A 13694-nucleotide genomic window follows, 5' to 3' on the forward strand; every position below is an offset into this window, starting at 1 on the left:
AGTTGCTTTACTTAAGAGAAATGAAAACATACAACACCCTCCCAGGCCACACCCACAGCTGCACTCACCCTCCCAGGCCACACCCACAGCTGCACTCACCCTCCCAGGCCACACCCACAGCTGCACTCACCCTCCCAGGCCACACCCACAGCTGCACTCACCCTCCCAGGCCACACCCACAGCTGCACTCACCCTCCCAGGCCACACCCACAGCTGCACTCACCCTCCCAGGCCACACCCACAGCTGCACTCAGCCTCCCAGGCCACACCCACAGCTGCACTCACCCTCCCAGGCCACACCTACAGCTGCACTCACCCTCCCAGGCCACACCCACAGCTGCACTCAGCCTCCCAGGCCACACCCACAGCTGCACTCACCCTCCCAGGCCACACCCACAGCTGCACTCACCCTCCCAGGCCACACCCACAGCTGCACTCACCCTCCCAGGCCACACCCACAGCTGTACTCACCCTCCCAGGCCACACCCACAGCTGCACTCAGCCTCCCAGGCCACACCCACAGCTGCACTCACCCTCCCAGGCCACACCCACAGCTGCACTCACCCTCCCAGGCCACACCCACAGCTGTACTCACCCTCCCAGGCCACACCCACAGCTGCACTCACCCTCCCAGGCCACACCCACAGCTGTATGTTGTGGGTTACTCACTTCATTGAAGTGCTGGCTGGTTTTCATGATGTAAGGTGTCCTTTCATTTTTATCCAGCTTCATCCAGCCCTGCCCAAGAAACTCTCTGAAAGTTAAGAATAAAACACAAAACCAGTGAGGTTTGTAAGAAATGATGTGGAGGCCCTGCGTAGTTGTGCACATTAGACAGGTCCATTTGAGTTAATACTCATGGACTATTATCGCCCCCCACCCCAACACCAGTTTTTACTGATCATCTTTAGGAATTGCAGCTCAAGCCTAGCATCCCACTACTTACTGCCAAAATGAAAAAAGAATTTTGAGTCTCTAGCGTTTGGAATTTTGTCTCAATAAAGGCTTCTCTGAAATTAGAAAATGCTGCCAATGTAAGAGAAATAAAGTAACTACTAACTCGGCCATCAAGGAGACGCGTTCTTCTGGGTTAATGTCTAAGTGCATCTTTCAATTACAGACGAGGTCTATTCTGACCAAAAACTGCTCCTAGAACTGAAGTCTTCCTTGCACTCTTATTTTCTCTGAAGAGTGGAAGTTCCCAAGGTCAGGGCACGGAGCCTGGTGGGAGGGTAGTCTTCTGATGCCCCTCCCCCATAGTCATTTAATTCATGAGGAAGTTGCTAGACTTCAATACACATGGGGCAGTTGAGATAGGGTGCATGGGCATAACTTTGTGTGGACATTTAGAGAGCAATGTGAAATGAAACCATTCCTAGTGCAGAAATGTTGGCGGGACCCTCCTGTAAGGTTTATTGTCCCTCCATGCAGTTGGTACTGCTCTCGGCTACTCTTCTGCAGGTAGACATAGAAGTATGGACACAGTGTCACAGGAAATAACTGATAGATGTTAGCCATACAGGGAGAAATGGGAGTTCCAGGAAGACTCCACAGCAAGAGCCATCACAAGTTCTCTCTTGGCTCTTTGTCCTCTTGCAGAGAAGGCAAGGGCCTGCCTTTGAAGCTCTGAGTCATCATGAGGAGGTGAGGGGGGGCCATGGTGGAAGGGATATTGTGTTTTCTAACTTAAGTCTTCAGAATGTCACTGGGTTCCTTTGAATGGTCCATGAGCCAGATTCCCATTGCAACCCTGTGTATGGTGGGTAGGTCTACAAATTCAGGAAAGCCAGGGAGAAGAGAGACGAAATGCACAGAAACAGTCTACCTGAGTGTTCCTGTACTCTTCCCCTCATGCTTCTCTGACATCGATACTGGTCTAGCTGTCTCACCCATCTGCTCTGACCTCGCCCCTCCATCACCAGGGATGTCCTATGTATGACAAGGATGCCATTCCTGCACCATGCCCAGCATCTCCATTTCCTTCGGCGTGGTTACTGGCTCATGGATAATGTGTGCTAATAAATGCCATTTGTCTACACACGGATCTGTCTAAGGGATGTTCAAGCTGGTGTGATTACTGGAGGCTTAAGGAGCCTCACCTTAGTATGTAGGAGAAAATGAAGAGGGTGACAGAAGGCAGGCCCACAGCCACTGAACTGAGCAGAATGTGCTAACTTACAACAGGGGGTGAAGACCTGTAGCGGACATTATGGCATTAACTGTGGGTCACTGCTTGTCAGAGTGAAGCTTTGGATCCCTCCAAACAATTTGGGGTTCTCATGAAAAGACAATTTTCTGAGTCTCTACCAAACCTACTAAAATCAGAATTTCACAGGAAATGTTGTCTCCTATGTGGCCTTGGATAAGAACTACCTTTCTAGCTATGGTGAGGATTCTATAATTTGAAGGTGGGAAAGTACAGAGAAATTCACGTTCTTGGTAACATTATTATGTATATAAGAAACATAATCCAAGGCCATGTCAAGGATCCCCAAGTCAATGTGCCCAACATGAACTGGGCCAAGAGACATTGATGCATGCTAAAGCACCTTGGGAAGGAGACCCAACCTCCCTGAGCATGGGTGAGTACATGTGCACACATGTCTGCCATAGAGATAATGGCTGCTCCTAGTCCAGCTACTTCCTGCTAGGGAACAGAGCACTCACTCATAGGGGATGCTTCTGAAGACAATGTGGTCCAGGAGAGTGATCTGCTCAGCCAGCTCCATGGCTGACAACGTCTCAAAGCACTCGGCCTTTGGACAGTCTGTCTGCAAGAGATGATGAAGGAGTGAAACAGCACATTAGTGGAACGTGAAGTGCTGCGGAATAATCCCTTTGTACGCTGTGAAGATCTGTCACTGTGATTGGTCTAATGAACAAGCTAACTGACCAATAGCTGAACAGAATAAGGTTAAGTCGGAATGCTGAACTGATAATTCTGGGGAAAAGGAGAGAGGGAGAGGGAGAGAGAGGGAGAGAGAGAGAGAGAGAGAGAGAGAGAGAGAGAGAGAGAGAGAAAGAGAGAGAGAGAGCAGCCTGATGGAAAATGAGTTGGATATACAAAATGGGATAGAGGTAAAAGCTACAAGCCTTTGGGCATCATATAGATTAATAGAAATGGGTTAAGTTGTAAGAGCAAGCTAGTAATAAGCCTGAGCTATTGGCTGAACATTTGTAAGTATTATAAATACTTATAAATACTCTGTGTGGTTATTTGGGAAACGGCTGCCAGGACAGGAAATCTCCACCTACAATAAAGTCCTTCACTAGAGTCTAGGTCTGACAGCAAATGCAGAAACCTCAAAACTATGAAAGCCAATAGTAAGATCACCAAACAGTTGTCAAATACTATGTTGAGTGAGGCCCTTCTCATACAGGTTCATAGGCAGACACATGATCAACCACAGAGTTGGTCACATGAGTTTGTTCACCTCAAGGAGTCTGTGGCTGCACTTACCATTTGAATTATATCCTCTAACTTTAGGTGGATCTCATCTTGATCATCTTGTGAAAGAGCCCTGTAAGGAAATGTATAAAATATTCTCCATGAATAAGAAGAAATGAACCTGCCAGGAAGCTACAACATCAGGTTCTTTTTTCCTTGGTTGGGAAGTGTGAGGGTTCAGGTGTATGAGGCTATGAGGTATACAGGTTGTTGTGCTACACACACACACACACACACACACACACACACACACACACACACACACAACAGAAGTCAAATGAGTCATGCGGGAGTGATGGTTTAGATGGCTTAGAAGGGAAGGGCTAGATCATTACATGCCATCCTAGGTTGTGAATAAAACAATCACAGTCACGGTGACCCTGGACTGCTCCCAGGAATCCATTAAGGGCAGGGGTCTGGAACTCTCTAGTAATATCCCGTTTGTGAGCTGTAGCTAGGCCTGGCACCCACTCATGCTCTAACCCTCTTCTCTCCTTATTGTCCACTGAAGCAGACAAGACTCAGTGTACCCTCTTCTCAGCTTGTGGGCAAAACTTGGAAGAGCATAGAGCGGGAGCAAGCAGGCAATCATCTTGCTTTTTGAGTGTGCATCCCAACCCCAGTGTTATTCAGTTTTCAAAGGGTTATCTTTTAGTCTTTAGATGAATGAATGATATAACGCATTGATTAATAACAAAGACACCATTTTCAAAGTAGGAATATGTTTTATATAGTCTACAAAAATTCCCAGTCTAGGAGAATTATAGTGAGAATTTCATGTTATACCTTGCGATCTGGGCCAAGCATTCTAAGTTTTACCATACACTGAGCATTAAAATATTTAAGCGATTCCAAGCTGTAGAACTTGTCCCATGGGAGAGCTAAGGTTGTTCTCTTTGTTTATTGCTGGGCAGGGTAAATAAAGCCATAAAAATTGTTAGTGACTCTGGCCAGGGGAGCAGGTAAGCTAACTACAGATCTTCACCTAGTCCTTCTCTCTTCTAAATCAAACCACCAAGTCCTATTCCCAGCTCTGTAGCAGACCACTGGATTCAGCCTCCCTCCCCCTGACCACCCAACCCCAGTGGGTCTCATAGATCTTCCCTCCTAACCTTCCCCTCACTCACCCTGTTATCCCAACCCTCAAATCCAGCAGGCAACCCCTGGGAACCCACCAGCCAGCCAAGCCTGCCAGTAGACCAGCAAAGCAGATAGACGAAGTTCAGATCTGTCCCTCGTTTCCTCCATATTCAGCCTCTCATCCCATCTCAACCTCTGCAGCAGATGGACTGTTATGATTTCTCCTCACTCTTTGCCCCCATCCCGTGGGACTAAGATCCTGATGGAACACCTGCTTCCCTCCAGCTTGTGGAATCCCCCAGACCTCGCACCTACACTATCTCCATTCATAAGTATCAGCTCCCAATACCTAGAATCAAATCTTACTTGGAAGCTCCAGTGGCCACACCTATCAGAATTCCCCCCCCCCAAACATATTTTCCATCAGGCAACAGACAGCCACCATACTCTCTTAAGCACCAGAGAGGAAACAGAAGACAAGGAACAAAATACCCAACAAAAACAGGACCTAATATCAGCACCTAGAATTGCAATCTTCCCATACCCAATTGCCTAAACTCCAGAGCAAAACACAATTAATAATAGACAGGACAACACATTTTCAACAAGTAATCCATGAGTATTGAAACATAGCTGAAGCACAAGACAAAGACCTTAAAATCGCCTTTCTGAATATGATAGAGGTCCTTAAAGAGGAAATGAGAAACATCTCTTAAAGGAATCTATGAAGTTCAGTGCCTAGCCCAACTGTCATCAGAGGGGCGTCATCTAGTAACTAATGAGAACAAATGCAGAGACCCATTGCCAATCATTAAGCAGAGCCAAGGCAACCCTGCAGAAGAGGGGGAGGAAGGGTTGTAGAAGGAGGGATGCAAGGAACTATGAGAACATAGGCTACAGAATTAACTAAGTAGGGCTCACGGGGCTCATAGAAGCTGAAGTGGCAAACACAGATGCTGCTTGGGTATAAGCTAGGCCCTCTGCATCTACCTTATGGTTGTGTAGCCTGGTGTTCTTGTGAGACCCTTAATGATGGAAGTGAGGAGTGTCTGTCTCTTTTGCCTGTGCTTGGCACCTTTTCCCTCCCAATGGGTTGCCACGTCTAGCTGTGACAAATGTGGGTTTGTGTCCAGAATTTATTGAGTGCTGTTAGTTCAAGATCTTGGGGCTGGTGGTGGAGGGGAGGGACTAGGAAAAGTGGACAGAGAGGGAAACTTCAATCAGGGTGTGATGTATGAGAGAAGAATAAAAGTTAAAAAAAAAAAAAACTATGAAGACACAAACAAACAGGAAGGGAATGAATAAAACAGTCCAAGACCTGAAAGTAGAAATAGAAGAGATAAAGAAAACCCAAAAGAAGGGAAATCTGGAAAAGAAAAATAAGAGAACTCAAACAGTAGCCTCAGAAACAAGCCTGACAGGGTACATGAGATGGAAGAGAGACTCTCAGCCATGGCAGATATGGTAGACATGATGGAAGGAATGGGTACCTCAGTCAAAGAAAATGTTTAACCTAAAAATATTCTGGCACAAAATATCCAGAAAATCTGGGACCCCATGAAAAGACCAAGTCTAACAGTAATTGGAATAGAGGAAGGAGAAGAAACCCAGAAAACATTTCCAATAAATTCATAGGTGAAATTTTTCCTAACACAAAGAAGGAGACACCATTAAGATACAAGAAGCATGTAGAACACCAAACAGACTGGAACAGAAAAGAAATTTCCCTCTGCACATAATAATGAAAATACTGAACATACAGAACAGGGAAAGAGTGTCAGAAACTGCAGGAGGAAAATAACCAAGTCAACTATTAAGGAGATTTATTAGACTAACACCTGACTTCTCTAAAGGTCATATCCTGGACAGAGTTCTACAGACTCTAAGAGAATACAGATGCTAGTCCAGACTGCTATACCCAGTAAAACTTTTAATCACTATAGATGAAGAAAGAAAGACATTCCATGGTAAAATCAAATTTAAGTAATAATTGTCTACAAATCTAGCCCTACAGAAAGCACTAGAAGGAAAACTCCAACCTAAACATGTTAACCACACCCAAGAAACCACAAGAAATAAATAATGCCAGACCAACAAACCAATGAGGGGAAACACACACACACACACACACACACACACACACACACACATACACACACACCACCATAACAACAACAACAAAACTGGACTCAACAAACACTGCTTATTGATATCTCTCAACATCAATGGTCTCAATTCCCTAATAAAAAGACACAGTTTAATAGCATAGATGTGAAAATTATATCCATCCTTCTGCTACATCCAAGAAAAACACCTTAATATCAAGAGTAGACATCACCTCAGTGTAAAAGGTTAGAAAAAGATATTCCAAATAAATGGATCCAAAAGCAAGACCATGTAGTCATTTTAAAATTTGACAAAATAGACTTCAAATGAAAACTAATCTGAATGGACATGACATGCTTAATCAAAAGAAAAATCCACCGAGAGAACACTGTAATTCTTAATATCTATGCACCAAATACATGTGAAAACACAGTTTGTAAAATAAACACCATTACAGCTTAAATCACATTGTGATTTAAAATACTCCTCCACACTGTGATAGAAAATGACTTCAAAACCCAATTCTTGCAAATAGACAGGACATCCAGACAAAAACCCAACAGAACCCGGCAGATATTTACAGAATATTCCACCCAAACACAAAAGGATATACCTTCTTCTCAGAAGCTCATGGAACTTTCTCCAAAGTTAGCCACATATTGAACATGAAGGAAGTGTCAGCACATGCAAGAAAATTGAAATAACATTCTGCATTCTATCTGACCTATACAGATTGAAACTGCATATCAACAGCAGAAAGTTAACAAAATTGTGGAAATTGAACAACTCACTATTAAGAATAAAATGGGTCAAGATAGAAATTAATAAAGAAACAAAAGACTTTCTAGAATTGAACAAAAGTTAATATACATCATAGCAAACTTATGGACAAAATGAAGGCAGTTCTAATAGGCAAGTTCATAGCGCTAAGTATTTACATTTAAAAAAATTGGAGAACAACAACAAATAATAATAATACCCCAAAGAAGTAGATAGAGGACAAGAAATAATCAAACTCAGAGCTAAAATCAATAAAGTAGAAACAAACAAAAAATACAAATAATAAAATAGTTGGTTCTTTGCAAAAACTCAAGATTGACAAATCCTTAGCCAATTAACTAAAAGGTGGAGAGAAAATATGTGGATTAACAACATCATAAACAAAACCAAATTAGAAACAGCAGACACTGAGGAAATCCAGAGAGTCATAAGGACATACTTTAAAAACCCGTAGTTCTCCAAATTGGAAAATCTAAAAGAAATGAATAATTTTATTTGTATAAACCATTTACAAAAGTTAAATCAATATCAGATAACCAATTTAAGTAGACCTATAACCCCTAATGAAATAGAAGTAGTCATTAAAAGTCTCCCAACCAGAAAAAATAAAGTCCAGGTCCAGTTGATTTTAGTGAAGAACTCTATCAGACTTTCAAAGATGAGTTCATTCCAATACTCCTCAAATTATTTGAAAACTGGGAACAAAGACATTTTATTTTATGAAGTCATAGTCACCCTGATACCCAAACCACATCAAGAAGCAAAAAATCAAGGAGATTTTTTAATTACAAGCCAATTTCACCAGAGAACATAGATACTAAACTACTCAATGAAACACTTTAAAACTGAATCTAAGAACACATCAAAAAGATAAACCACCATGATCAAGTAGACTTCATCCCAGAGATGTACAAATGGTTCAACTTGTGAAAATCTGTCAATGTAATTCACCATAAAAACAAACTGAAAGAAAAAACAAAACAAAAAAACCATGATCATTGTTTTGTTTTGTTTTTATGTCAAAGGCCTTTGACAAAATCCAACACCCCTTCATGATAAAAGTCCTGGAGACATTAGGGACATAAGGGGCATGCCTAAATATAATAAAGGCAGTTTACAATAAGCCCATAGCCAACATCAACTTAAATGGAGAGAAACTCAAAGTAATTTCACTAAAATTAGAACATGACAAGATTGTCTACTCTCTGCATACATATTCAATATAGTACTTGAAGTCTTAGCTAGAGCAGTAAAAAAAACTGAACGGGATCAAGAGGATACAAATTGGAAGAAAAGAAGTCAAAGTATTTTATTTGTAGATGGTATGATAGGATACATAAATGACCCTAAGAATTCTGCTTGGAAACACCTATGCCTGATAAACATTTTCAGCATAGTAGCTGAATATAAAATTAACTCACAAAAGTACAAGTGGCAAATGGGCTGAGTCAGAAGAAAATTGCCTTTCACAATAGTCTCAAATAATATAAAATATGTTGGGCTAAGTCCAACCAAGCAAGTGAAAGGCTTGTATAACTGAAAATAATTAAATCTTTGAAAAAAGAAATTGAAAAGGATAGTAGAAGATGGAAAGAGCTCCCACACTTGTAGATTGGTAGAATTAATATAATAAAAATGGCCATCTTACCAAAAGGAATCCACAGATTCATTGCAATCACCATCATAATCCCAGCAAAGAACTTAAAAGGACATTTTCAGCTTCACATGGAAACACACACACAAATTAAAAAAAAAAAAAACAGACTATCTAAAACATAATAAAAGTACTGTTGGAGGAACTCCTATCTCCAAATTCAAATTGAACTATAGAGCTATAGTAATAGTAATTAAAATAAAAACACATAGTATTGGCATAGTAACAGACATATTGATCAATGAAAGAATTGAAGGCCCAGACACAAGTCCACATATCTATGGACACCTGATTTTTGATAAAGGAGCCAGAAATGCACACTGGTGAAAAGTCAGCATCTACAGCAAATGGTACTGGACAAACTGAATGACTGCATATAGAAGCATCCAAATAGACCTATACTTAACCACCCACCATAAAAGTCAACTCCAAATGGATTAAGGACCTCAATACAAAATCAAATACACTGAACCTAGTAGAAGAGGAACTGAGGGATAGCCTTGAACTCATTACCACAGGGGGAAAAAACTTTTTGAACAGAACAACATGAGCACAGACACTAAGATCAACAATTAATAAATGGGACTTCATGAAATGGAAAAGCTTCTGTAAGGCATTGGGACAAAGCGACAGCCTACAGAATTGGAAAAGAGTTTGACCAAGTACACACTTGTCAGAGGGTTAATGTCCAAAATATATAAAGAACCAAAAGACTGGATATCAAGAAAACAACCCAATTTTAAATGGGGTGCAGATTTAAACAGAATTCTCAAAAGAGGAAACTCAAATGGTTGAGAAACAAAGCAATACCCAACATCAGGGAAATGCAAATCAAAAACTACTTTGAGCCTTTCAGAATGGCTAAGACTAATAAAACAAGTGACAGCTCATGCTGATGAGACTGAGGAGTAAGGAGAACACTCATCCATTGCTGGTGGGATGGCAAACTTGTACGGCCACTATGAAAATCAGTGCTCTCCTCAGGAAGCTAGGGATTGATCTACCTCAAGATCCAACTCTTGGGCATATACCCAAAGGACACTTCATCCTACCATAGACCACTTACTCAAACATGTTCACTGAAGCTCTATTCATAATAGCCAGAAAATGGGAACAACTGAGATGTCCCTCAACAGATGAATCAATAAAGGAAATGTGGTACATTTATACAACGCAGTATTATTCCAGCCTCTTTTAAAAATAAAAATTGCAGATAAATTGATGGACCTAGAAAAAAATCGGGTAAGGTAACACAAACCCAGAGACAAATATGGTATGTATTTACTTGTATGGGGATATTAGCTGTTAAAATAATGATAAGCAAGTTACAATCCATAGAACCACAGAGATTAGGTACAGAGTAGGGAACTAGTGGAGATAGATATTTCTAGAAATCTAAATAAAATAGTTTTGTTTAGATGGAGGGGGACTAGAAGAGGAGGCTCAGTTGGAGAGGAGGAAGGAAGGAAGAATGAGGGAAGGGATAGGCGGAGAGACAGCTAAAATTAAGGGCCATTTGAAGGATAGCATAGGAACCCAAAACAGTAGACGCATCTTAAAATACACACATATGAAGGCAATTGAAATGGAATCATCAAATAATGAGGGAGACAGAGCCTCAACTGGTCATCTCTTGTCACTAAATGAATCTTCCAGTACTGGAATTAGGTTTCATTTCACTGAGATGTTGGCAAAGGGCTCCAATGGGAATGCAAAACAAGCCAGGCATTACCAAGACTGTGCCTTGCTCTCCACAAACTGACATCAAGGCCCTGTTGCTGAAGGCAACATCGACGCAACTCACTGAACATGGAGGAGTCAAGCTGGTACCTTCAAAGAGCCTTCATCCCTACATGCTAGCATCTATGGGACAGGAAGCTACTCAGCATACTACCAAAGGAAGGCCATCAAAGCAACCCACCTACAAACCATTTAATCTACAATGGCATCTCTATGCCAGATATGCTCATGCTCAATGGCAACACAAATCTTGAGGGAGTAACCAACCAATATCTGATTTGCCTGAAGGCCCACTCCACAAGATGGAACCCATACCCGACACTGCTTGGGTGATCAACTACCTGAGACTAGGTAGTCTAGGGACCTAGGGGGGACCAAATACTACTGTTTTACTAAAAGAATATAGTAATAAAATGAACCCCATAATGACATTTTGCTATAATCATAGATCAGTGCCTTGTTCAGCCATCACCAGAGAAGCTTCCTCCTGAAGTATATGGGAACAAATAACAGAGAGCCACAGCCAGACATAATGAAGAGAGTGAGAGACCTAGAAACACCCAGTCCTTAATTGTATGTCTCCATCAAATTCCTTCCCACAAAGATCAAGGAACCCTAAACAAGAGGAGGCAGAAAGATTGTAAGAGCGGAGGGGATGGAGGACAGCAAGAAAACAGAAAACAGATCTCCTAAATCAACAGGATCGACACACATGTGAACTCATGGAGACTGATGCAGCATGCACAGGGGTCTGCATGGGTCTGCACCAGATGGGGTCCTAGAGCTTAAAGGAGGACACATGGCCCATCCCTAACCCAGAAGTTCTCTCCAAGGGATAACCACTTGCAAAAGAGAATTTGGTTTCCTCCCAGGGAGTCCCACTGGGCAAACAAACTACTCTTAAGGGTAGGCCGCATAGCCAGAAGTTGATGGCCAGCAGAACAGGAGCTCAGGGCAGCTTTGGAACTCCTTGTCTCACACTGTTGTATCGGGGCTTTCCCTTGTTTTAATTTTTATTTTATTTATATATTTTCTTCTCTCTCTTTTTTTTTACACTACAAGTCCTTCATGTATTATGTCTTCTGGTTTAATGTTTTTATGGGGTTCCCGGGTGTATGAATGAGTGCTCTCTGTTTCTTGTCCCTTCTCTTGGGCTTTTTTCCTTCTGTCTGTTTGTTTTGTCCAATTCCAATCTGTTAGTTTTCATTTTGTTTTATTATTATTATTCCGTAGAAACCTGCCCATTTACTAATGAGAGACAGAGAGAAGGTGTATCCCGATGGGAGAGGAGGGAGGGAGGAACTGGTAGTAGATGGAGGGGAAACCAAAATCAGGATATATAATGTGGGACAATCCATTTTAATAAAAGGAAACATATTTAATATGCGCAGCTGTAGCATGTGTAAGTATGGCTCAGACTCTGCGGCGCAGGCTCTCTGTTATCCCCTTTCCACTGTCCTAAACCATGAGGTCCACACATCAGCCTGAGTGGTAAGTGAGGAAACTAAAGTTCACACTGGTTAAGGAAATTGGAGGCTCTAAGTGATTCAGGACAAGAATGAACCTCGTGGCAACCTGCAAGGTTAGAATGTGTCTCTGTTTGGTGGTGCTCTCCCCAGCTGTGTACTAATGTGTCTGCCCCTCGGGGGCTTTATGCTTCTACTGGCTGGATCATCATCCAGAAAAGGAAATCGACACAAGAGGCCCGATAAGTAATAAAGTCCTGGCATGGCAAATATGATGCACTACATACTGACTCGGGTTCACTGGTTTCTCAGGTCACCTCTTGGAATAGGCAGAAACCTCTACCTGGCAGACAGTCTTGAGGAATTCTCAGCTGAAAGGCCTCCCATTGGCCATTCCTGACTGTTTTCCCTGGCAGTTATTATTTTGCCAAATGTCCCTAGGGACATACACTTTCATAGTACAGTTTTAAAATGCCAATGGTTTTAAAATACAAAGAGCATGACAAACCACGTACACGATGGGAAAATGAGTAACGATCACCCCTGGACATGAGCACTCACTGGATAGTGAAACTGGGCTTTGCCTGAACATACAGCTATAATTCTGAAATCAGAAACTAGATTAGGCGATGGGATACCTCAGCTTCCTTAGATGTTTATAGAATAGGACAGTCCCTAAGAGTTCTCTAGGCTGTCCTTGCAAAACACCACAAGTAGGCAACAGAGAATAACAGAGAAGTACAGAGGTCTGGGGTCAAATGCCAGCAGGGGTGAGTCTCTCTACTGTTTCTAAGGAAACACTTCCTTGCATTGTCTAGCTTCAGGCGCTCTGCCTATAATCCTTGGTGTTCCTTGTCTTATGGCTACATAATTGTGATTTCCATCCCTATCCCCACATGACATTCTTCATATCTTTGTCTTCCATGGCCATCTTCTTAAAATGACACCAGTCACATTTAGATCAGAGCCCGACTTTCCAGGATGTCCCCAATTTAGCTGACTGTATCTGCAGGGATGCTATTTACAAATAGGGTAATATTTTGATGTAGGAGATTTCAGGACTTGAACATGTCAGTTTTCCAATGGAGAACACTATTCAACTTCTAGCAGCTTCTAGATCACAATGATCTAACTTTGGAAACTTAATGGGGAATAAGAATGACTTGTGGTACAATTGCTAAATTACCACAATTTTAAGTTTGGCACTGTTGCATCAGAGAGGAACTTCCAACAAGGTAGACTGAGGTGAATGGATTTATCTTCATGCATGCCTTCTATATAATTGATCACACCAAAGCACAATGCAAACAAGCTTGGGGGAAACAAAGGTCACTTCCAGGCTGTAAGTGAAGGAAGAATTGAAAACCAGAATGGTGAGGCAGTAATAGACCTTAGCATATAGATGCCAGGCTTCCCACTC

At 42.0% G+C, this 13694-nt stretch overlaps 1 protein-coding gene across 1 annotated transcript in view; it reads right to left on the bottom strand.

Moving 5' to 3' along the window:
* Rasgrf2 (Ras protein specific guanine nucleotide releasing factor 2) overlaps window positions 1-13694 on the bottom strand; it is a 200098-nt gene that overhangs the window by 8487 nt on the left and 177917 nt on the right. Inside the window, exons 20-22 of the mRNA XM_051182963.1 lie at window positions 3461-3521; window positions 2668-2771; window positions 670-754 (exon numbers count right to left, since the gene is read on the bottom strand). Of these exons, the coding sequence (XP_051038920.1) occupies window positions 670-754; window positions 2668-2771; window positions 3461-3521 (250 nt within the window). The remainder of the gene's footprint in view (window positions 1-669; window positions 755-2667; window positions 2772-3460; window positions 3522-13694) is intronic.

The sequence above is a fragment of the Phodopus roborovskii genome, unplaced genomic scaffold, assembly GCF_943737965.1.
Source record: "Phodopus roborovskii unplaced genomic scaffold, PHOROB, whole genome shotgun sequence".
NCBI lineage: Eukaryota > Metazoa > Chordata > Mammalia > Rodentia > Cricetidae > Phodopus > Phodopus roborovskii.